The following is a 26,589-nucleotide window of genomic DNA, read 5'->3' as shown; positions in this document are numbered from 1 at the left end:
ACACACACGCCTATTCAATCAGGTTTCACCCTGACCTCGCCCATGATCCCCCATGCCCACAGCATAATGATATCACTACCAGTCGCTCTGCCACTATGCCTGCTCCATCCCAGTATACAGATGGACCACAGCCTCACGGCTCAGTAGCTACGATTAAAGGGACACGCTCATTACTGAGTTAGTACCCGGGTCGAGGAGTTCCATAATACACACATCATGAGTCCGAGCTCTGACCACACAGATTTAATGATGCTTTAAATCTTCTGAGTTGTCATTCATTCAATTAATTTTCTGCTGAGTCAGACATGAAGATCTGCAAAAAAAAAAAAACACTGAATCTACAGGTTTGATACTTGCTGGAATTTATCATCCCTTTTTCCAAATAAGGTTTAATCAATAACCACAGCAGTAACTATACATATAACAACCAATAAATGTGTGCATAAGTAGGAAAGTGATTTACAAGCAAAGTCCTCCTTAAGCTACAATTGAACCAATCCAATGTAACGTCTTAGAATCTTTCCATCCCAATAGTACCGGTAGTTTTTAAAAAAGTATATTTAATAGCAGAGTATTGCAGTCTGGTTATACCGTAGACCAGTAATGGGAAACTTTTATCACAGCGAGGCCACAAAACTGTGATTGTATCTTGTGCAATGGTAACATGATCAACATTCATGTCAACGTTCAGAATATTGACCAATCTGAGAATCAACACAGGAAACAATATCCTGTTATTCTGTCATTTTTGTTTGCTTGGAGGAAATGTATCTCATTTTTGTCATAATTGTGTTTTTTGAGTAATATTGTGGGTTTCTGTTGCAATTTTTTGTCTTATGGGTCTTGATGGGCCTGTACTATGAAGCTGGATAAGTATATCCTGGATATCTCTTCGTTAGCTTCACCGAACCAAACATTCTCTGTCACAGAGCAGCTGTACTACGAAGCAAGATATCAATACATTCACTTAACCCAGGTCATTTCAGCCTGGCTATGTGTGCGTTCACATGAAAGGAGCGGAGATTTGCAGCGTCAGACCAATCACAATCACGGAGAAACTTTGTAGAGCAACTTACGTCACAATTTGCTGAATAATTCTTTAAAAATATGAAGAATTAAAATCTATAATACAGACCAAAAACAGCACTGTTGCTGCACAATGAGCAGGGAGGAAAGAATGCAGGCAGGAAGCTGCAGACATTGTTAATGTGTAAAAGCCAGAGTCTCGACCAGGTTAGGTGTTTAGCCTAAGTTACCATGGTGATTTACTCTGATAAGAAGTTAACCAGCGTCTTAGTGCAGGACACACCGACTAAATCCCAGAATTTAGCGAGATAAGAGTAAATCTAGCTTCGTAGGCCCTGTGTGTTTTTAGTTATTTTGTGTGGTTTCGGAGTGATTTTGTGTTTCATGTTGTCATTTTGTGTATTTTTCTGTATTTTTGTTTGTTTTTGAAGTCCTTTTTGTTTACTTAGTGTATTTTTCTTTCCTATTCCTTGTAGGATTCATATTATATACAGTATCTTTGTTTTTGTTTTGGGTGTTTTTGGAGTATTTTTGTTCATTTAATTTGAAGGCTGCACAAAATTGGACCACGGGTCACACGTGGCCCATGTTGGCTGTAGATACGTAATTTATTCTGAAAGTGTAAAAAGCTTACAGTACTTCAACAAACCTATCGGAGTGGATCCCACTTTTTTAAACGCTGAGAAACATTTCAGAAAAACAGGTATAGATCACATTACAAGAAATTAATGAGTATACTGTACACATGATTTGATGACACAATGTTGGGTCGACAATAATATATATTTTCCTCTAATGCTCCAATGAAGCCTCATCTTAATCAATGTTGTGGAATACAGTACTGTGGCCAATCCTAGTTCATGCGCACACACATACTAAAAAAAACATGAGTGTAATTGATAATTGAAACATTAATCTAATTGTGAAGCTCCACTATTATGCTAATGTTCCACAGAGAACCCTTTTGGAAAAATTGCTATTTTCAAATATCGATATTCAGCGTTCTAACCACATGCTGCAGAACATTTTGAAATGCATAACTATTTGTGGGCCAAATTTAGTAAAGCTAAAGTTGTTTCTTTAAATCTTTGTTACCGGCATACTTTAAAGCCAAAGGTAAGATCATATATGTTTATACTTCTTCCAACATGTACAGGCTTTCTGTGCAGGATTTTGTAACCATTTATTCTCACTTTGCTTTGTTTGATTTTTTTCAAATTACTATTATATTTTTTTTATTGTGGTAAATACACTGCTGTTGTGTTCATGTTCTAAATAAAATTAAATCAAATCAAATCAATTGGTGAAGGGTCATGATGAAAGTAGTTAAAGAATTACTCATGCCTTGTATAGGTCTTCCACTAATAAATACTCACACTGTATAGACAAGAAATTACATTTTGTCACACATGTATATATATTATACCCGCAATAATAATATGGTAGTGGCTATCCGTACAGTTGCCGTAACAATATACCGGCATTCTATCCATATGCAGCGCCCCTATTTGGCCAATTTAGGTCATGTGACTAAAGCCTGGTTTAAGGTTCTGCGTTTGGACCTGCACTGGGTGCATGCCGTCAACGTGGCCCTTTTACTTCTGCGTGGAGGGAACGCCTCGCTATGCGATTGGCCGCCCTGCCACTAGAGGGGTGTGGCTGTGTGTTGTTGTTACAAATGAGCATTAAAAATCCCTTGTTTATCTTCCGGTCACAGAAAAATATATTTTAAGTCTTTTAAGCATCTTAAAATGTAATTTATTTCTGGATTATTGTACTGTACCTAACCATGTGTGTTTTGTTATACACAAACATTAAAACAACGGTTTCAACGGTGCGCTTTATTTTTCAATACAAACATAGGAAACTCGTAAACAAAGTCTAAAAGCATATCGAGAGGACTGTGGACCGCTCCGGTCAACAGTCATGCCGGGGTTGAGGAGACCCAGACCCCGTAGTAGAGTGGAGAGAGAGCAGCGAGGTAATCTGGTCCACGGCCTCGGGAAGCGAGGAGTTGGAGCAGGACAGAGCTGTAGAGATCACTTTAAACATAACGTCATGTTCCTCTGGCTCCTCCACGGCATGTTGGTTATTGTTTACTGTTAATGAAACACACAAACACACTGTAGGTACAGGGACAAGGTAGTAGTAGCGATAATAACAGTAAACACACACCTTTTGTCTGTGATTGACTTTGTTTGGCAGTGCTTTGCATGTTGCAGCCTTTAAAGTAAATAATAAAACTCTGACACTTTTAGTTTGTCTCTGTTCTCTCTGTGACTTAATCCACTGTAGAAACAACTCTCGTATCGCTACGCTAAAAGGTGAAACATGGCGGTGTGACTGGAAAAGGCAGTGACCGGGGATTTTTGGGAGGTGCACGTAAGGTTACGGGGGAGGGGGTCTGAGCCTACGTGCGTCTACGACGGGGAATTTTACGCAGAACCTTAAATTAGGCTTAAGACTAAACCTTACCCTAAGCCTAACCCTAAACCCTAAAAATTGTTGCAATATTGGGTTATAACCTAACCCTATCTCTAACTCTAACCCTAAGACACTACGTACGTGTACTTTGGTAACCGTACCAATAGCACCGGGGGTTTTCCGTACGGCAACCCCCCACACACACACCTACACTCATTAATTTTCAATTTTTTTAAATTATTTTTATTTAGTTGATTGTCCTTGTTTAGATTATGAGGCACACTGTTTGTATTGAACAGTGATTATAGGTTACAAAGCTGAGGATGCACACAGTAGAGCTTTAATCAGGCCAAAAAAGACCACCCGGTCCCAGAACATTGCCCGAACCCGTCCGACCCGAATGAAGCCGATGACTCTTTAAGCCCGAACGTGTTTCAACCCAAATTCACATCCGTGTGCGCACATGTAGAATGATCTATTGCGAGTTTTAAGTATGACAAGCAGCTTCATGTGATGCTAAACGCTACGTCTCGGTTGAAGCTACATTGTTCAATGCGGGTCGATACAATGCTAAGCAGTGTTTTGTGTGATGCCAACTACACGGAGAAGTCTGTGCGGTAGTCAAATCTGAGCTTTGCATTTAATTGGCCTGGTATGTTTGAGCCATGTCTGTAACCAGTTTATGATTTGAACCTGTGCCACAGTGTTTTTCACCTAAAATGTACATTTTTGAGGCCTCTTCAGTTTCATCCTAGCCTCTCCTATGCCTCCCTCCATCCCATGTGTTTGGCATGTACAAACATGCTAACAAACAGGCACGACAAGACCTCTGCTGTGCAACAAACACAAAACACAAACACCCATAAACAAACAAATGCATTTGTGCACCCCATGCACACGCAGACCAATTTGAAAGCACTCGCTCAGGACGTGACAGAGGCCATTGTTTGGCAGAAGCAGCAGCGTTGTTTGCTTCACTTCCAACATGTTTCTGTGATTCCCCCTCATTACTAATACATGGTGTCAGTGAGTCGCTAGCCTCTCGCTCTGACAACGCATTAGCATAAACACACATTTCCTCTCTATATCTGTTTGCATCCCTCGTTTGACCTTTAATTATGGATGGATAAATGTTTGTTACCTGCCCGCCATAAGTGTGGGAGTGTGACCCCCACATCACTGACATTGTGAGGACCAAATTCAGAAAACCTGCAGGAGACACTTTAGTGAGGACAATATAGGACATATCTCAATATTTTTTTCCCAAAATGGTGATATACAATATAAACCTTGATATTTTTGACACGGATAAGTCTTACCAGAAGGATAATTTTGGTTAAATTTGCTTATGCAAAATGCCACACAGGCACATGTATTAACAAACAGCAGCTCAATAAGAGCCACTTTAGTCTTTTTCTTTTTTAAGAGACAGCACCTGTGAGTGAGTACTGTAGTGTGGCCTATTTAGGGAATTTGATTCCAGTCATTACTTTTCTCTTGGGCCAGACGCTGAACCCTAATGTGATCCCCAGTGGGCGATTAGCTCTTTACATGGCAGCTCAGTCCCATTAGTGCGTGAATGTGAGTGTGAAGGAGTGAATGAGCTGATATTGTGGAGCGCCCTGGGACTACCTATGTGGTTATAAAGCGCAACCATTTAGTAAATGAGAGATCACCTCCCCCAAACAAAAAACTAAAACAACCATATACATTTATTGAAATTGTTTTCAATATAATGAAAAATCTTGTTTTTCTTGCTATTGTATTGTTAGGAACGGGTTAAAGAATAATGACAACCTTTCAAAACAACTGAGGGTGGATTCAAAAAAGGTTTACGGATATTAAAACGTGTGCAAATGTCACTCCACGCGCTAATAAGGAGTACAAAGGGCAGGGAATCAGGAGTGAGCGTGAACTGCATTTCGCAATGTGCCCTCAATTCATTTAGCGCGTTTCTCTCTAATGAATATACATAGTAGGCGGATCTCCCAGGGGGAGCAAAAATATGGGAGGGGGAAATGCAAATAAAGTTATGCAGGGAGAGCAATGTGATTCATAAAATCTGGAACTGTTTGCGGTGATAGTTTTAGTACGAAAAAGTAGTACAACTGAAAAAAGGTGCAAACACACACGCAGAGATCATCGCTGCAGTAAATGTGGACATGAAACACAGCAGAGATTAACAAAAGGCTCCAGTTTGGGTTTTTCTGAATATATACAGCCAGAATCAAATCAGGTGATCAATGTGTGTGTGCGTGCGTGAGTGCATGCGTGTGTGTGTGTGAGAAACGATAAGCACCCCTGCACTAAGAAATGTTAAATGCTAACTAAATAGTTTTATTTTGTAGAAATTTGTCTTTTATCAGATTCTATCTAAACCACCGCTGCAGCCAAAGTCTCACTCTGAACTGAGTTAAAAACTTGAGAGCCCTGTACTACCACTACAACTACTACTACTACTACTACTAATACTACTACTACTATAACTACTATAACATACAGGGAAAGATTATAAACGCTGATATTTTCACATGTTTATAACCTAATACATAAATAAGGAAAAGCAAAACAAAAGCATGTGGGGAAGCGTGTGACACTGTTACATTGCATGCTACATTGGCGCCACAGGCAGAATATGAGAAGAATGTGCTGAGGGGCCTTTGGTGTAAAACCCACCTGTTTTCTGTGTCTCTTCTCTATGGTAGTATGTTGGATGTACATGACATGTTTGTGTGTATTTAATTTTCCCACTGGGTTTTTTTTAGTTTTCCTTGCCAAAGGAGGGTCTAAGGATAGGGGATGCTCCGGGACATTTATTATCCATTTGCTTAAGTCCAACAAACATTGGTGCAAACTTTATTTACCAATTTATCATGCGCATGTCCCACAGAATTAAACCAGAAAAATTGCACGCGCTATTTTACTTTGAATATACTCCTTTATAACGCTACAGAGTACAGAGTATGTACACCTCTTTGTACATCCAACCTTCAAACAGATACTCATTTGACCATAATTGACAACTCTACTTAAATCCCCATTATATGAATACATACTTTCGACGGGCACTTTACAAGTAATATATAAATCGATGAAAGCGCTCATGCAGCGCAGACTTACATGTTTCCAACACTGACCAAATTTGCCCTAATCATAGTTACTGGATCTGCGAACATCAATTACATTTTTCGGAAATTTAAAGAAAATAAAAACGGCTTTCAATTACGCCTTATAATAGACAAAATTTGAATGAAATCAAAACGTATTTAAATTGTATAGGAATTTTTGAAAGTCGTAATTTGGCTTTCCATGTTAATTTTTAAAAATTGCTGTGTCAGCAATCTGGATCGGATCCGGATCCTGTTTGGTCAGATGTTGCATGTAATAGCCTTACATCATCCTGCAAAAATCTTGAACGAATTGATAAAGATTTAATATTTTTTGTGACCTTGATCTTAAACCTACCTTCACCAAAACTGAATGGTCTCATGTGTGGCCAAAAACCAATTAACAGAAAAAACATTTATGGGGATTTGTCAAAAACTGAGGACACTATCGTGTACACAAACAGACATACACACACACACACACACACACACACACACACACACACACACACACACACACACACACACACACACACACACACACACACACACACACACACACACACACACACACAATGTTTGTGCAGCAGACAGAGAAGTCCCTCTGCTTCAGGATTTAGGTAAGCTACTGAATTACCACCCTCCATTTCAGATCTTTGTGAATCCGGCCTTGAATGTTTTAATTGAAACCAAAATTGAAATATAATCAGAATCAGAATGTTTTTTGTAAATTACATTTCAACTCAAACCATTTTAATACTGTATATGCAAGAATATGTTATTACAATTGCAGAATAAAGAAGAATAAAAGTACAATGAAATAACTGCTCCCTATTGTATGGAAGCCCGTTTCCACCACAAAAAAAAAAAAAAAAAAAAAGAACACCATCTCATAATTATGAGAAAGAAAGTCATAATTACGAGATAGAAAGTCATAAATATGATAAAGAAAGTCATAATTATGAGATAGAAAGTCATAATTATGAGATAGAAAGTCATAATTATGAGTTAAGAACGTCATAATTATGAGATAGAAAGTCATAATTATGAGATAGAAAGTCATAATTATGAGTTAAGAAAGTCATAATTACGAGATAGAAAGTCATAATTATGAGTTAATAAAGTCATAATTATGAGAAAGAAAGTCATAATTATGAGATAGAAAGTCATAATTATGAGATACAAACTGCGCATTTGCAGCAGTCTACCGATGTACGGCTTTTTAGGCACAACACTGGCCTGGGCACATGGACTACTATAAAGGATCTTTCTTTTATCTTATACTGGATTTTTCAGTGGTACTGGAAATTAAAGATCCTTGACTTTACTCTTCCTTGTATCTTGATGATGTGATTATGTTCAGAGAATCATTAAACTGTACAAAGTGGATGCAGGCCTAAAAAAGCCAGGCACCAACGTATGTCGTGTCACTAACAAAGTGCACTAAAGTTATTTAGTGTGTCCGCAGCGTGCAGCATTTCACAACAAAATCGTGTGCGTAATTGTCAACAGCAGAGAAGTTATGTCAACAAAGGTGCCATTGGCACACTAACCGTAGGATAAAACAGTGTTGCGGTACGAGAGAGAGAGAGAGAGAGAGAGAGAGAGAGAGAGAGAATTATGGTTTATAATATTTATTTGTAGATTTAAAAAAATATAATCATAATAATGATCTTGATTAGAGAAATAACGTAAAATACAAAGGTCAGTCTCGGTCCCACATTAGGTGTTGAGATGACTGGAAGTTATAACAACTATATAATTAGTTCTGTTCAGGAGGCACTAAATACTGTTTCATTAAACTTATTTACAAAATAAGATTCTTTAAAATGTGTATTATCACTCGTTCATTCCATCATTGTGATAAATAGTTGTTTTTTTCATAGTTTTCTGAGTAAAATGTCGTACAAAGGGGTACTTGGATTCAGAAACAAGAAAAAGGGGAACTTGAGCCAAAAAAAAGTTAGAGAACCACTGCTTTAAACGGTCCTTAATTTTGAGTGCAATATTAATGCGCATTTAAGGATAAATTTGAATAATAATAAAAAAAAAGTTTTAAAATCACTGATATTTATATTTACAAAAAAGAAAGAAACAAAACTTGAAGAAAAATAAAATGTTTTTTTCCCTTACACTTTTATGCTTTCTCACAATCAGACAGGATGGATGAGCTAAGTGACTATCTAAGGTCACGGCGTGTGTCTGAAGAATCCATTGAGCGAATGGAAAAGGACAAGGTAATTTTTATTCATCAATCTAATCAGAGGTAATTATAATAATGATGTAATAAGCTGTTGTTTAACATGTTGTTAATGTTGAACAATTTTAATGTATTTCTTTGAGTAAATTAGAATAACTTATTCATAATTATTATGTTTTTTTGTGCATTGTTTGATCTTAAAAACTTAGCAGGTATTAAAACCAAGTCCAATGATGATTATACAATGATGGAATATTTTGTCATTTTACATTGATGCCAAAGTCATACTTTACATAACGGATGAACAACTGAAAGAATATTTACCATCCTATGGTGACCGTGTAGCAGTTTTTGGATTGTGCCGACGGAAGGAACCACAGCAAAGCAGCCGCCGGTCAAAGATTTTTGAAAGGCTTAAGGGAAAGCTCACAAAAAACCAAATGGATAATGGGCCTGAGAAAAGCCATCAAGCTCCTGTGAACTTAAAGAATGCTCAGAAGAATGAAAGAAAAATTAAGTTGGGATGGATGCATTTCCGAGAAGGTACTGGTACATTTGTCCAGATGCGCACTAAAAAAGGCGGTGGAACACGAAAGGAAAGTGTCTCAAAGGACTGTAACAAAAAGGACCTGATAGAAAAAGCTGTTTTATTGTTTTTTCCAGGAGGTAAAAATGCAGAGAGGAGCCTTCGACACATAGTCAGGTACTGGGATCGAACCCCCAACCTCTCGACCAGTAGACGACCCACTACCACCTGAGCCACGGTAGTCATAACTATCTCATAATTATGACTTTCTTTCTCATAATTATGACTTTCTATCTCATAATTATGACTTTCTTAACTCATAATTATGACTTTCTATCCCATAATTATGACTTTATTTCTCATAATTATGACTTTCCTTGGTGATTTTTTTTTTTTTTTTAGTGGCGGAAACGGGCTTCCATACAATGGACAAATTTAACTTTAAAATTATATTTTAAAAAAAATGCATTAATGCTTCTATTAAGTTTATGAATTTGTGCATCTGACTTTTTGCAGAGGGCAGAACTATTTTTGATGTATTACAGGTCCAATACTCTTTATCAATAATTAACAGTAAATACAGCTGCAAGGGGCGATTAACAGCCCTCGCCTTCACCTTGCCGCCTTTGCTGCGCCGCCTTTGCTGCGCTGCCTTTGCCGCTCGTCTTTTGCCGCGTCGCCTTCACAGCGTTGCCATTACCAAATTGCACCGCCTTCGCCCACTGCGACTTTGCCATGCCGCCTTCGCTGTGCCGCTTTCGATGCGCTGCCTCAAGTTCATACAAAGACATAATATAACAGCAAATTTTATACTATCAATCCATTATTATTGATTTGTTTACACAGATAATGTACAATGAGATATTAACTTAGACATATTTATGATTTTTGTTGTTGAACATTGCTGGAGTGTCCAAGAACATTGCTGGAGTAGTAGTAGCTCCAGGAGGAGTGTGTAAAGTTTGAGCTGATGATTTTCAAGATTTGGTCAATTTCCTATTAACACAAAATGGAGAGTATCTCGATACAAAATAAAATAAAAATAAAGCATGCGTCTCATTGACTTTTCTAATCGAGAGGCCAAAACAGGAGTTCGTGAAAAATTCCAAACATTTTGTATGTGCAAAAAATTTTAATTTTCAAAAGGTTTCGGCCAAAATGCTAATTATCAAAAATCTATAGATCACTTTTGATGTCCCACTTCTCTAGATGATCTCCAGCAATTTTGAGCCTGTCAGTGAAACGCCCTGGAAGGAGTGCGTTAAACTACATTTGCCCCAAATTAAATTCTCACTCTGTCCATTTTTCCACATTGAGCTGGTTTAGGGCCGGGAGTTTAACAACTGAGTCAAATCCGACTTCTTATGTGCAAATAGGAGCATTTAAAAAAAATAAAGAAAAAATTCACGGCTCCGCCCCGCAAACACCATAAAAGTTATAAAAAATCCATGGACAGCTTTCGGTGTCCCACTTCTTTAGATGATCTCCACTGATTTTGAACCCCGTCAGTGAAACGCCCAAGGAGAAATGTGTTAAAATACAACGTGAGCGAAAATAGCAATTTTGCAATTTTCAATTAGTATTTTTGGGCGTGGTCTGAATAATATTTTTTAATTGTCTCGTCATGGTCTACTTCTGTGCCAATTTTCATGATTCCACGATTAATTAATTTTTTTGGGAATTCCTATCTCGTAATGCATTTTTGGCGTACATGCCTATGACTTGGCAAGGGTCCCTGGTCACTGATGGGCACGTGGCGTTTGCATAGGCTCCGCCCCTTCCCTCATAGTGTGGCCACTACAAGAGGCACTTTGCCAGCTCATGGCGCTTGGGCCTAAAAAAAAAACAACAATACAAAACATTATAAATATGTTGTTTTTTTTCAATATCACTGTTGTCCCAATAAATCATGAAATGTTCAGCATTAATCATGAAATGGTTATTAATCCACTGATAATACTAGTTTTAAATTACATTACATTTGGAATTGTGAGGTGAATCTAAAGTGTGTGTTTCTCCAGTCTTATCCATCATCCTTAGAGCCTTTGTGTAAAGCCTGCTGGTGTTTACATGGGTGTGATACATCCACCTCCACAGCCTCACACTGTACCATCACCTGACACAGCAAGCTTTTATTATTATTGCATCTTTGCATTAGTAATAATAAAGTACTCTGTGTGTGTAGCAAGCCATCCATTCATTAAAAATGGATGGAGTAGCATCTCTGCCAGCAGCTTTCTGTGTTGTTGTTTTTCCCCTTCGCTGCTTTTTGGTCGCTGTGTGTGTGTGTGTGTGTGTGTATATGTGTGTGCGTGTGTGTGTGTGTGTGTGTGTTACATTTATATCAGATGCATTTCCCTGGTTCTCTGTCACCGTCTCTTTTTGCATCATCGTCACCTCATCAGGAAAATAACAGCACAGCATTTCCATTAGTCCTGATAATGCCCTGTTTAACCAAATGGCAGCATGCTATCAGTATGAACACACGTGTACTGTCAAATAATCATTATCAAAGGTACGTTAGCACCTCACAGACGCTCAGACTCTCTCTCACACTCAGATAGTGGAGCCCAGAGTTCACGGCAAACATGGTGACGCTGCTTTTAGTTGTTATGCTGCGAAGAAGTGGAACAAACTGTAGCAGAGCTGAAGTCAACGTCACATAGGAACATTTTTAAATCCAAGTTAAAGGAACTTGTTTCCTCTACTGTGTATGACTGAGGCAACACAGTCTCACCCCCAACTCGTCACATATTGACGATTGGTCAGGACTTTACCGTCACGGGGTACCCCTTTGGTGTTCATTTTTGACGCTAAGGATCAACCCATAGACTTCAATACAAATCCTTTGGCAAATTTGCTTATTTCAAGATAGATTGTGGCTTTAGATGACATTTCTAGTGAGAAATGAACCCTTAACTTTCATAGTATCTATTCGGTTTATGTAAAGAATCTGTATTAACGGTACAACGAACATTCTTCTGTGGTTGCTATGACAGCCAATGGACACCAAAAACGGCAAAGAAAATATAGATTAATATCATCCACGGACGGAATGGATGTTGTAATTCTTTTGTTAAAAACCTTTCCTGTTTTCATCTCCTATCCGTGGTTGGGGACACAGACGCTATGAGACTGTGGCCTGGCAATCAAGCTCGTAGCAGCATGATGATTGATACAGAAATAATAAAAACAATGAAGGTGAGCAACTGGAGTGGAGGGAAACGCTGTGCCACACAGGTGAACTCTGGGGGCCGGAAGGGGGGCGATCACCCCAGGAGAGCTGGGAGAAGGATGGGACGGAGACACGGAGGTCTCATATTTCAAGCGAAGGGCACATGGAGGTAATTCCGTGGATCGGTGGGAGACATGAAGGTGAAACGGCGCCGTTTTCTGATGACTCCTCGCTTCCACAGCCGCCTCAGCTTCACCTGGATCCCATTTTCGTCGCTTTCTCCGGTGCCGTCGGCAAGAGCTTTGTTGTTTGAGGCCACCACCAGGATCATTAGCCACCGGCATGAACAGAGGTAACCCATATTGGACTGTCAGCCCATGGGAATGGGAATGGATAGCTATGATCCACCATGGACGATTTAATTCATAGGTGAGTCTGACGATCATAGACTCGAGCAGAAAGCTTATCGTTGATGAGTAGAAGGACAAACAACAGTAAAAACAGGACAGGTAGAACAGAGCAAGGTAAGCAGGCAGAGGCCAAGCAGAATACAGGTGCCATCACCAGGGAGATTAGAACCAGTAGGCCTACGATTACAAGCCCAGTTCCTTAACCAATAGTCCCTTTATTCACAGATAATATATTTACATTCAGTATTTAGATAATCCAGTGTATAGATAATCCAAAGTGCAGTGTGAGATCTCACAAGCAGTTCCATTTTTAGTAGCCGTTTTATCGCCTCGTATCGCCTTTGACATGATCTGACGTGTTTATAACCCAATGCAATGCAGCAGTTGGACAAAACAGTGGACAATCACTTTGCAAAGGGTACAGGTGTAGGTGTGACAGTGGAAGCTTTATTTATATGGAGGTAGATTTGTGTCTTTATTATTCAATAATAAAAAAAAAACTTTTCAATAAAAAAAGTTTACTTAAATAAAAAATAAATTTTCAATCAAAGAAAATTACATTTGAACACTTTTTCTTTGATTGAATTTCTTTTTTGTTTGGGTTTTTTTTTGTTGAAATCTTTTTCTTTGAAGTGATTTTTGTTCTTCTTTTGATCTATTTATTTTTTTTCTTTTTTTTGATTGGATAATTATGACACAAATCTACCTCCATAAACTTAAGAATAAGAAAAAGAAGCAAGACTAAATAATGCCATTGGTTTTCAGGATGGTTAAAGTCTGCTTTTCAAAAGAAAAGTCTTGTTTTGGATTGTGCTGCTGCTGAGGCCCCTTTTAATCTGAAAGTTCCCAAATGCTGTTTGGAGTTCCTGGTTTTGGTTGACATGGCAACAGTTTGGCGGCTGGAGCAGAGAGTTAGAGAGTGAGTTGAGTGAAAGAAAGAAAGAAAGAAAGAAAGAAAGAAAGAAAGAAAGAAAGAAAGAAAGAGAGCGAGCATGTGGAGGCCAGATCTGCTGTCATGGTGGGTTTTTCTGGAAATATACAGCCAGAATCAAATCAGATGATCAATGTGTGTGTGTGTGTGTGTGTGTGTGTGTGTGTGTGTGTGTGTGTGTGTGTGTGTGTGTGTGTGTGTGTGTGTGTGTGTGTGTGTGTGTGTAGGGTGGATGGAGGTGGTGGTTGTGGCTATGGTCTGTATGAGAACAGGATGAAGATGATGGAGATGGAGCGTCTTGAAGCTGTGCTGAAAGAGCGCACTGAGGTACTTTAATGTTGACTATAGATGTTCTCAATCCCTGGGTCAGGGATCAAATGTAGGTCACAAACCCATTTTTCTTAGGTCGTGTGCAATTTCCATGGCAGAAAAAAGTTCATGTGATTTCATTTTGAAGGAGAGCACAGTGACATTGATTTACAGTTTACTAAAATAGTTGGAATACAAGTCATTTATTAGAAAGCATGTTTTGCAATATTTACTTAAACATTTACATTTTTCCTGTTTTCCTTTTTTAATTGCACTATTGGTGTATTTGGGCACACGGTGGCTTAGTGGTTAGCACATCTGCCTCACAGCAAGAAGGTCATAGGTTCAACTTAGGTCCTTTCTGTGCAGAGTTTGCATGTTCTCCCTGTGATGCGTGCGTTTCCTCCGAATCTCCTCCCACAATCCATAAACATGACTGTTAGGTTGATTGGAGTCTTTAAATTTCCCATAGGAGTGAATGTGTGTGTGAGTGGTTGTCTGTCTGTGTGGCCCTGTGATGAACTGGTGCCCTGTCCAGGGTGTACCCCCGCCTAACGCCCAGTGTGAGTCAGAGACCCCCATGACCCTGAAACACAGAAACAAGCAGGTCAGAAAATGAATGGATGATTGGTGTATTTTCTTTTTATATTTGTGGATACAACTATTATATTTGTGTTCCTCAAATGCACTCAAACATCCACATTTCATCTTTTTGTGAAGTTCAACATTTTTCTTGATTTAAAATAAGCTTGTTTTTATTTTTAACAAAAAAAAAAAAGAATATGCATTTAGCACGTTAAAGGGTTACTGTGATTTTAAGCTGCATTTATATAGAAAAATGGATGCCACAAGTCTCTAAAAAAACTGGCATTCATCATCATGTTTATAAGCAAAATTCAATCTGGGAAAATTATGTTACCTTAAAGCCGATATGCGGAGTTTCTGAGAAACTTCTCGATGTCCCGCCCTCAACAGCTCCACTTCCTCCCCCTGCCTCTGCAATCTACCAGAAGCCACGCCTCTACTTTTCTGCACGCGCATCGCGGAACATAACAAGCATTGATATACAGTAGGTCTATGGATGAGGAAAGAGCCATAATCATATTTACCTGTTTGCTGTTGTGACTCGCGGCCTTGTTTCCGTGCACAGTTCCGCATTCATTTTGATTGACAGTCTCAAAAACATGAACTCAAAGCCTATTGGCTGGGTGATCACGGCGATCGTTTCCATTTGTATAGGGGTCTATAGAATGAAGGAGGGACTTATATACATTAATGTATATGAATGACCACCGGCAGTAGTAAAAGACTAGTTAGATATTTTTCATTTTTCAAAAGAATCATACATTTCTCAGAAACTCCAGATATCAGCTTTAACCCAGTGATGGGCAACTTTTAATGGGAACACAGAAAAATGTGATTGTTTTGAGGGCCATATTATCAACATTCATGTCAGCATTTAGAGTCATGACAGGAAACAACAAGAGATTTGTGTGTTTTTGGGCCTGTACTACGAAGCTGGATTTCCTCTTATCGCGCTAACTTTCGGGATATATTCTGTGTGTCCTATACTACGATGCTGGATAACTTCTTACCAGGCTAAATCACCATGGCAACTTACACTGAATGGTAAACCTGACCGTGACCAGGTTAAGAAGTGGATCAAATCTGAGCGAGAAGAAAGCTCCCCCAATTGTTTTGTTTTTTACATTTTGTATATTGGTCTATCATTTTGTGTGTTCTTTGTGTAATTTTTTGCTAATCTTTTGTGTATTTTTCTGTCATTTTGTTTTTTTTTGGATGCCTTTTTTTATTTACCTCACGTAATTAGATTGATTAGTTGCATGTGGCCCTCAAACCACCAATCGTGCATGTGTGCGTTTAACTGATTAACACTATACAATGCATTTACACGACCAAGTAATTGTGTTACTTTGTGAAAACCCATCCAATGTAAACATTACTTTTAATCTTTCTTTGTAGGTGTTTGAAATGTTGTTACAAAATGAGAAAGAGTTGCAAGAAAACACAGAAAAAGCCCAGCAGTTACAAAAAGCCTATGACATGTTGCTGAAGGTAACACTAACACATTTCACACACCACTAAAGTATTGCACAGGTTTTTGCGTTACAAGAGACTAACTGTTGGTATCTCGTGTGAAGGAACGAGAGAGCAACGACGCTGTCAGGAAAAGTCAGCGAGAGCGAGCAGAGGTGTTTCAGACGGATGCAGAGATAGAAAGACTAGAGAAGGATTACACTGAGCTGACAGCCAGGAAACACAAGCTAACATGTGAGGTGCAGAAATACTCCTCAGCCAAAGAATTCATGGATTGCATTTGCAAAATCATTAAGGTATGGTTGCATTTTTACATGACTGTAAATCAGCTACATTATATATATACACATATATATTAGGGCTGGGACTTCATTGCATTAATTGTGATTAGTTAATTACAAAAGAATAATGAAGTAAATAAAATAATGCGGAGAAGAAGAAAGGGTGGCTGGGAGGCACAAGCATGCAGCCTCTTGTGGGCGCTTCACTCACTTTCCTGTGGTTTGGGGAGGGAGGGCGGACAGACGGCCAACAAGGCGTTGAAATATAATCCCTTGGCTCTGTTTCCGAAAACCGTCAGATGACGTGTGACAACCTTGAATAGATTCATTTCAGAAACAAAGTTCCAGGTGGCGGTGGGGGAGGGGAGGATGGAATTGCTACCCTAAGAATAGCTTTTTTTTAGCGCCAAACAGAGCGGAAACTTTCTCATTGCACGAGTTCCCGCTATACCCATATTACTGATGCACAGACTACAGCACAGGAAATGGGAGAACCAGGCTGTGTTCGAAATCGCATCCTAACATACTACACAATACACCCTCAATGAGTATATACGGTCTACTATATACTATGTAAGTATATACTATACTATATAAGTACTATATAAGTATGATTATGATGATGAGCGTTCCCACTGATGTATACCTCCAAGTTTCCCAAGATGCATTTGGAACCTACAATGACAAACACCTGAAGCACACTGAGGCTAAATATCTCTGTTGATTCTCCACTTTTGAAAGTTCCTGAAAAAATTTGAAGCGATAAAGTGACGAAGTAGAATATCAACATGTGGTCATTAGATCCATAGAGCTCACGAAAACACATTTAATTTCGACTATTCGGAAATTTTTGGAGACCCTCCATTGTGCTTCTGACAAAACTTCTGATTAACTTCAAAACAAGAGCTTTATTCACAAAAGAGTTAAAAACGAATGGAAACAAGAAAAGATGCTTTTGTTTTGAAACAAGGATGTTTGATTTTTAGTTTAAAGCTGGTCCCAGGACCATTATACGTTCCACTCGCAATGCATCATGGGACAGTTGAGTATACTAGTGTGCCCACTGTGCACACTTAAAAAATGTCTCCATATAGTATACATCCAGGTATTTCTCACGTACTCAATCTTTTCATAATATCTAATGTGAACGCACTACATACTCATCTTGACGTCAGACTTAGTATGACATTTACAACACAGGCCCTGAGGAGAAGTCGTTGCTGTCCTTTGTGGGCGTTAATTTCAGCAAATAATAATAATAATAATAATAATAATAATAATAATAATAATAATAATAACCGGATGGAAAACAAAAACATAGTAACAACTTCTCCTCTGGTTTTCCCGTGTCTTGTGTTGTAGTCTGTGGATCAGTATTATGGGAATACTGGGAACTCGTGCAATAAGAAAAGTAGTGCACTGTTTGGCGTGGAAAAAAAAAGCAATTAACTGCGTTCTCTTTTTAGTGCGTTATTTGTCTGTATTTAATTAATCACAAATAATGTGATGAAGTCCCAGCCCTAATATATAATGTATTTATTTGTTTAGTGTAATAGTTCACTATAGCTCAAAAGTTTAACTATAGCTCAAAGTAGTTTATAAACAGAAACGCTTCCAAATTCTTGAAGTTTACAGTTAATCTATAGTCAAAAAAATAAATCAAATAATAATAATACTTTACTTTTAGATTATTTACCCTAATGGGAAACAATACAAACAATTTGTTTAATTGATAGGGACAGTTCACATTATTGAACATCCATTTACACAGAAATAACCATAAATATGCCTGATTATAGCTAAAATGCTTATTTTACATCAGCCTATAGGCAAGTTACAAAAAACAGCAATTAAATAAAAAATAGGAAATTAAATCACAACAAATGCACATTTAAAAATAGTGTACAAGAAAGTGAAAAGCCATTACAACAATAAATCACAGTAAAACACACAGTACACGTATTTTGAATTCACATGTGTGAGTATTTGCTTGATAAATAAAAGCTTGTGATTGTGTTTCAGTTCAAAGATACAGATGCACTGGTGGATTATATTGACAGTGTGAAGTACATCAGAGGCCAGCTCCTCCAGAGGGAGGAGGAGATGCAGGAGCAGATCGACATGCAGAGGAAAGCTCTGCTGTCTCTGCATGAAAAGCACAGCCTGGTGATGCTGCAGAAGAACAATAAGCTTTCACAGTTACAGAGTGAGCTGGAGAAGGCTCGCTCTGACGCTCTGGCCTGGGTACCAGTACCACACAGTCTTCATGTAGCACAAACACTCTCCGAGTATGGAATAAGATTTGTCAAAAAGACACAAGCACAAATTTGTGAATAAGCGGATTCGGCATCTCGCTGCGCGCAAAGCATGCTGGTCCGGGTCAAAGGTCAGGACTACCCAGCTCCTGCCTAGCTCGTATCATAAAACGTAAACATGGCCGAGTCTGACAAAGATATTAAATATTTTGAGCGTTGTAAAGTGGATATTTTAAAAGAATATTGTAAGAGACGTGGACACGTTGTTACTGGGAAGAGGAAGAAAGAACTGGTGGCCCTCGCTTGGGCATTGTCATATAGTTTTGACAAAACAGCAGGAACGAGAGGCTGTCAACCTTGATTATAAATCTCTGCTCGAGATTGATGTTGACAGTTGATCCTGGGGGGATCGGGCATATTGTAGCGAGAAAGAAAAGGACGCCAACAAACCCCCGAAACCTGCTGGGTGAGAGACACCTCTCTAACATGTACACCACAATATAATATTTATATACTAGTTTACTAGTTAGCTTTAATGTAGTACAGTATATGTCAAACTTACTGATTTAATCCATTCGGCACGACGTTCTGGATCTTTTCTTTCAGTAGGAAATGGGATGAGTACGTATGGCGGGTCGCATATACATCGTGAGGTTCCTTTATTGCACTCGTGAACGGTGCAAAACTCTTTCATCCACGTATTAAACCCACGTGTACCGTTGGAACAGCCACGCACTGAACAATGGGACCCTGGCATATTGCCTTAAAACGACCTTAAGCAAAGTAAATGCCTAAAAGTCCGTATAAGTAGTCGGTTGTTCCGCTAGACAGGGGCTTTGTTGACACGCTGGGCAGTCGTGAACTCTGACCCGGATATATTGACCCGGGAATCGCGCATGCGTACTGATAATGCTGATTTGGCTTATTATAAACAAAAAATAAGACTTTGCCAAAAAAATCATCAAAAAAATAAAACATATTACTTATAGTGTTTCCACATCCTGCTTTTTTTGCTGCATGCAAAAAGTCAAGAATCGCAAGCAAAAAGTCATGAATCGCAAGTAGAAAGTGAAGAATCATGAGAAAAAAGTGAAGAATCACAAGCAAAATGTGAAGAATTGCAAGCAAAAAGTCAAGAATCACATGCAAAAAGTCAACAATCACAAGCAAAAAGTGAAGAATCGCAAGTAAAAAGTAAAGAATCACATGCAAAAAGTGAAGAATCACAAACAAAAAGTAAAGAATCACGAGTAAAAAGTGAAGAATCGCATGCGAAAAGTCAAGAATCACAAGCAAAAAGTCAAGAATCATGAGTAAAAAGTCAAGAATCACAAGCAAAAAATGAAGAATCGCAAGCAAAAAGTGAAGAATCACAAGTAAAAAGTGAAGAATCAAACAAAAAGTAAAGAATCACAAACAAAAAGTGAAGAATCAAGTAAAAAGTGAAGAATCGCATGCGAAAAGTCAAGAATCACAAGCAAAAAGTCAAGAATCACAAGCAAAAAGTGAAGAATCACAGGTAAAAAGTCAAGAATCACAAGCAAAAAGTCAAGAATCACAAGTAAAAAGTGAAAAATCACAAGTAAAAAGTGAAGAATCACAAGCAAAAACTGAAGAATCACAAGTAAAAAGTGAAGAATCACAAGTAAAAAGTGAAGAATCAAACAAAAAGTAAAGAATCACAAGCAAAAACTGAAGAATCACAAGTAAAAAGTGAAGAATCACAAGTAAAAAGTGAAGAATCAAACAAAAAGTGAAGAATCGCATGCGAAAAGTCAAGAATCACAAGTAAAAAGTGAAGAATCGCATGTGAAAAGTCAAGAATCACAAGCAAAAAGTAAAGAATCACAAGCAAAAAGTGAAGAATCACAGGTAAAAAGTGAAGAATCACAAGTAAAAAGTGAAGAATCACAAGTAAAAAGTGAAGAATCGCAAGTAAAAAAGTGAAGAATCACAAGCAAAAAGTAAAGAATCACAAGCAAAAAGTGAAGAATCACAAGCAAAAAGTCAAGAATGACAAGTAAAAAGTGAAGAATCGCAAGCAAAAAGTCAAGAATGACAAGTAAAAAGTGAAGAATCGCAAGTAAAAAGTGAAGACTCACAAGCCAAAAGTAAGGAAGCGCAAGCAGAAAAGCAGGATGTGGAAACATGATAAGTAATAGTTTTATTTTTTAGATGACTTTTTTGGCAAAGTCTGGTTTTCTGTTTATAATTCACAACTTTTTGCTCTTTTTGACACAAATCTGATTCCATATCTGAGAGCCATGGTTGGAATGAAACGTGTTCTGTATTCATACAGGAAAAAGAATGGAACCACATCCAGGAAACGTCGGCAAAGAAAATCCTCACACTGGGACAGATTAAAATGGCCACACTGAACCTGTATGAAATGACGGGTGCTGAGGTCGGAGAGGAAGGTGTGGATATGAATGACACAGAAACCCAGCTGGACCATGTACGTACCATCAGAGCACTGCACAGGCCATAGGAAGGAAGTGGGATCGCTCTCATAACCTGCTTCTGTCTCCTTTACAGACCAAAATGTTCCTGGAGGTCCACCGTCAGATTGTCAAACAGTACAATGTACAATAAGAAGAAATTACATCAGAGCTCATTCATTGAAACTGATTAAAAATATAACTTCATTCTGTTGCTTTGATTCACTGCATTATATTTTATTTTATTTTTGCATCTGTGCCAAATTGGATGTTACAGAACAGACACAGGAGGCCCTCGGTCTAATTTTGTGCAGCCTCCAAAGCAAATGCAAAAAAAAAAAAAAAGACTCAAAAACAAACAAAATGACAAAAAACATACACAAAACAATTGCAAAATGACAAAGGAATGTATTAAACTACAACAAAAATACACAGAAATGTCTCCAAAAACACAAAATGAGAACAAAAAAACACAGAAATGACTCACAAAACGCACAAGGTGACAACAAGAATACACAAAATGACAGAAAAAAATCTAGAAAGCGACAAAGATAAACTCCACCACAGACTTTCTCTTTTCCCATCATAGATCAGTGGTTCCCAAAGTTTTCACACTCCCGTACCCCTACAGACAACCTGAAACCATGTACCCCCTACTCCTGCGTGCTTAAAAACATAATAATGTAATGTCATATACAATGTAGTCCTACTGGGAAAATCTGGCCCTTTAGACCATCAAATTCAGCCTGCAGGAGAAAGTCAAAAAGACTGAAAAAACATAAATTATTGTCCAGATTACCTAATAATTCAGTTGTAGTTAAATCAGTTCAGATATTTCAGATATATAAACACACAAATTTAATGTATATTCCACAATATTTGGAGAATCGCAATTTTCCCACGCTATATAAAATACTCAAGTACAATTAAATAGTACTCATAGTAAAAGTTACTAGTTAGTTTCATACCCCGTGTTTATTTTTGGTGATAAATCTTGCCACGGTTCCCTTACATACAGTAAACATCTCATATATAAACTTAAAAAGGAAGAGATCAAATATTTTTCCACAAAGGCATCTGTATAAAATAAAAAAAATGTGTCAAAATGTCCAATAATTAAAAAAATGGAATACCACCAATTAATTAAATAAAAAAAAATAAAAAAATATCAGGCTCTAAGTACAGTATAGCTACATTTATAAACTCTAAAACTGAGAATCTGGTTGGTCGACTATGATGTGATGCCATTTTTCATTTCATTTTTTCAAAATGTTCATTGATTATTTTAAAACAAAATAATAATAATGAATTACTCAGTAATGTTTGGGTGTTGAAATGTAACAAATCACTATATTTCTTATAAAATGTACTTAAGTATATGTAAAACTCCTGATTTAGAAATATACACAAAAAGTACAAGTACCCATCAAAGCAACTCAATTACAGTTTGTAGTGTACAGTGTGTATTACTTTCAGAGGTACACACTGCCTCCCTGTGGACAAAGAGTGAAAGAATCACAAGCAAAAAGTGAAGAATCACGAGTAAAAAGTGAAGAATCACGAGTAAAAAGTGAAGAATCACAAGCAAAAAGTGAAGAATCACAAACAAAAAGTGAAGAATCACGAGTATAAGTGAAGAATCACGAGTAAAAAGTGAAGAATCACAAGCAAAAAGTGAAGAATCACAAACAAAAAGTGAAGAATCACGAGTATAAGTGAAGAATCACAAGTAAAAAGTGAAGAATCACAAACAAAAAGTGAAGAATCCCGAGTATAAGTGAAGAATCACAAGCAAAAAGTGAAGAATCACAAACAAAAAGTGAAGAATCATGAGTATAAGTGAAGAATCACGAGTAAAAAGTGAAGAATCACAAGCAAAAAGTGAAGAATCATGAGTATAAGTGAAGAATCACGAGTAAAAAGTGAAGAATCACAAGCAAAAAGTGAAGAATCACAAACAAAAAGTGAAGAATCATGAGTATAAGTGAAGAATCACGAGTAAAAAGTGAAGAATCACAAGCAAAAAGTGAAGAATCATGAGTATAAGTGAAGAATCACGAGTAAAAAGTGAAGAATCACAAACAAAAAGTGAAGAATCGCAAGCAAAAAAAAAAGAATTTTCACAATATACATTCAATATATATTCTGCACTAGTTTTATATATACAGTTTATACATTCACATCAAACATATATGTATACGTACGCACATATACATTCATACACATGAATATATATGGCATGTATATAAAATTCATATTTTACTATTTCATATTTATGACAAATTTCATCAATTTAATTTAGAGTGGCATGCTATAAATTAATAAAAACATTTTATTATGTTTCAGTATTCATATACTGTATGTTATACAATTATATACATATTATATATTATTGCTGTCTAAGGTAATATGCTCTTGCTTCTTATACTTACTAATGATATATGATTTAAAAAGCTTTTTAAACTGGTTTATGTTGGTCCTTTGTTTTATTTCATCCTTTAGGTAGCTCCATAATTTAACCCCTGATATTGTTATACTCGTCAATAAAGAGTGTGCAATGCTTTTTTATTTAAAATTATTATTATTAAGAATGTGTCTTTGGGATCACCAGAAATTCTTCATATCAAAATGGGGTCACGATCCAAAAAAAGTTGGCAACCACCGCACTAAATACACTTTCTTTCAACTTATTTACAAAATGAGATTCTTTAAAATGCATGTTATCACTTGTTCATCCCATCATCATCTTCTATAGTTGTTTTTAAATAGTTTTGTGTTGCAGTAGGACAAAGGGGATACTTAGATTTAGAAAAAAAGAGAAAGTAGGTAATTGAACAAAACAGTTAGAGAACCACTGATTTAGATCAACCAAAGGCAGCACAAGTGGTCATTTTGATCAAAAAAGCTGCTAAATGATCTAAAAACAGGCTGAATGCTTCACTCTAATAGAGGGTTTTCACGGCGCGTCATCAACCCGGAAGTCGCCATTTTGGAGATAAGCAGCAGGTTTACAGACAGCACACACACAAGTAAATCCCGAATTTTGAGAGGTAATGGTGAACTATTGCCGTGTTTTTGGCTGTAGTAATTGGTCAGAATGTGAAAAACATGTGGAGTTTAATAGACTGTCAAAAGTTCTAACAGATCAGGGAGAACAATGTCTGTATTTTACAGTCAGTAGTTCTACATCAGAAGAGCAGTGACGTGAGACTAGCTCATTGTTGTTGCACCAGTTGTTATTGATGTTTATGCAAACACCACCGCCCTCATCTCCCGTCTTGCATTTAAATCCAGCTTCAGGAAGTCCAGTTTGTTCTCCAGGGAGAAGACATTAGAACGTAGGATGGAAGGAAGTGGCGTTCTCTGAGGATTAGCTTTTAGCTTGGTTGCTAGCCCCGCTTCTGCTTCCAATCACACCACATACGTTTCCTCCGCTGGCGGACACCGCTGGTACGAGGCTCAGCTACTTCCTAGGCCGCTGGATGTAGTCGGTGTAGCAATCCGAGGCTGGAGTTCCAGAGTAGTCACATCTATAACTATAACTGTTTTACCTAAATCTAAGATTGCCTGGCGGTCGTAAACTATTTTAGAGTAACTACGCTGCAGGTTCACTGACTGAGTTATCTGCCAATATACAGTATATCCGTTGCTAACGCTAGCCTCTACAGCTATAAGATTTAAGGTCTTCCGTTGTGTAGGGCTTGGTGAAATCCAGGTATTGACGATATCAGGAAACATAATAGACGGAAGACTCTCCGGGTCGTCATTGATCCAAGACGAGGAAACTGACTCGTATGGATCTGCACCACCAATGAATCATATTTTTTCCAAATATGGTGCCCGTTACTGCAGACCAAGTCCTTCTCTGTATGTCTTTACATCTATGATGCATTTTGAGGAGCTTTTCTGTGATTTATCCATTGTAGAGTACACTTCTGTGAGCCTCCAACATGTAGCGTCAACATCTGCTTACCTCCAACATGGCACCCGCGCATCCGCGTTACTGCCAAGAAAGTGACGTTGGTGAAAATCCTCTATAGAAAACAATGGGATGTTTACAGGCAGTGGGGCCGTGTGACATCATCAATTCCATGATTTTAAGATGGTGGAACACAGGCTCTAGAACGGTAAAGTAGACTCATTTATAAAAGTTAATCAAACAAATCTGGTGCCTATAATAATATGTTCTGTTAAGCCTAGACCTTCTAATGAGTATATTTCAAAGATTTTAGGCCACATTTGTAAAAACATTGAAGGATCCCTGTAATAAAAGATGACGTGGCTGACTCTCCTCACTGACCCATGCTTCCACAGGACCGTGTGCAGTTTGATCACCAACATGGTCTTTACTTCCACTTATGAGCACATGGGATGAAAGCAAAGCTCTCTGTATCCACTCACGCTGCTGTACAGGAAGTGGTCTGCTCAGTGGGAGAGGTTTCCTCTTTCCTTCTGCTCTGACAGCTGCCGTGTCTACACAGCTGGATTGTTTTTATACTCCAGATCAGCCTCAGTCAGATTCTTGGCTGAGGAGAGGCTGATGTGACGTATAAATGTGGCGCTCCTTTGTGAATAAGTATTTCATCAGATGTGTAAAGAGTACTGATATATTCTACTCAAGTAAAAGTGCTGGTACTTGATTGAAATTGTACTCAAGTACAAGTAAAAAGTGTCTCAAATAAATAGTACTCAAAATAAAAGTTACTAGTTACTTTATTTTTGGTTCTCTTGCATACAGTAAACATCTCATGTGTGAACTTAAAAAGGAAGAGACCAAAGCTTGCACAATTAAATTTGAATAATTGTATTTACTTCCACAAAGGCATCTGTATGAAATGAAATGTTTGTCAAAATACACCAATGAATACAATTTAAAAAAAAGAAAAAAATGATCAGTATAGCTACATTTATGAACTCTAAAACTGAGAAAATAACCAGAATTCAATGCCGTACATTACATTTAATCTGATTGGTCGGCTATGATATGATGCATTTAATTGTTGTCTGGTCATTTCAGATTTTGTAGTTTCACAATGTTCGTTGATCATTTTAAAACAAAAGAATATATATAAAAAATAAGTTTTGTGTTTTTGGATTAATTTTGTGATTTTCTTTTCTTGTCATTTTGTTTGTTCTTAAAATTATTTTGCATATTTTTTAAAAGTGACATTTTGTATACTTTTCTTTTTTTGTGTGTGTGTTTGTCGTCGTTTCGTGTGTTTTTTGGATTAATTTTGGTGTACTTCTGTTGTATTTTGTACATTCATTTCATTTCATAATAATTTTCATTTCATTTTTTGTAGTTTCAAAATGTCTGTCGGCCATTTTAAAACAAAACTAATAATTTACTCAGTAACGGTTGGGTGTAGAAATGTAATAAATTACTCTACTTCTTCTAAAACATACTTTTTCAAATATACTCAATATACTTTTACTGTCACCTCTGTAT

At 37.5% G+C, this 26,589-nt stretch overlaps 1 protein-coding gene across 1 annotated transcript; it reads left to right on the top strand.

Annotated features, from left to right (window-relative positions):
• Positions 1-14,072: 14,072 nt before the first annotated feature.
• LOC114470116 (coiled-coil domain-containing protein 42 homolog) lies at positions 14,073-21,294 on the top strand. The gene is made up of 7 exons (XM_028458128.1): positions 14,073-14,126; positions 14,647-14,715; positions 16,092-16,184; positions 16,271-16,462; positions 18,470-18,691; positions 21,002-21,157; positions 21,238-21,294. Exons 1-7 carry the CDS (start codon positions 14,073-14,075, stop codon positions 21,292-21,294), a joined length of 843 nt encoding a protein of 280 aa, XP_028313929.1.
• The last annotated feature ends 5,295 nt before the right edge of the window (positions 21,295-26,589 follow it).

Source organism: Gouania willdenowi, chromosome 9, assembly GCF_900634775.1.
Source record: "Gouania willdenowi chromosome 9, fGouWil2.1, whole genome shotgun sequence".
Classification (NCBI taxonomy): Eukaryota; Metazoa; Chordata; class Actinopteri; order Blenniiformes; family Gobiesocidae; genus Gouania; species Gouania willdenowi.
Note: the sequence above shows the minus strand (reverse complement) of the source record. Positions and strands in the feature narration are given on the sequence as shown.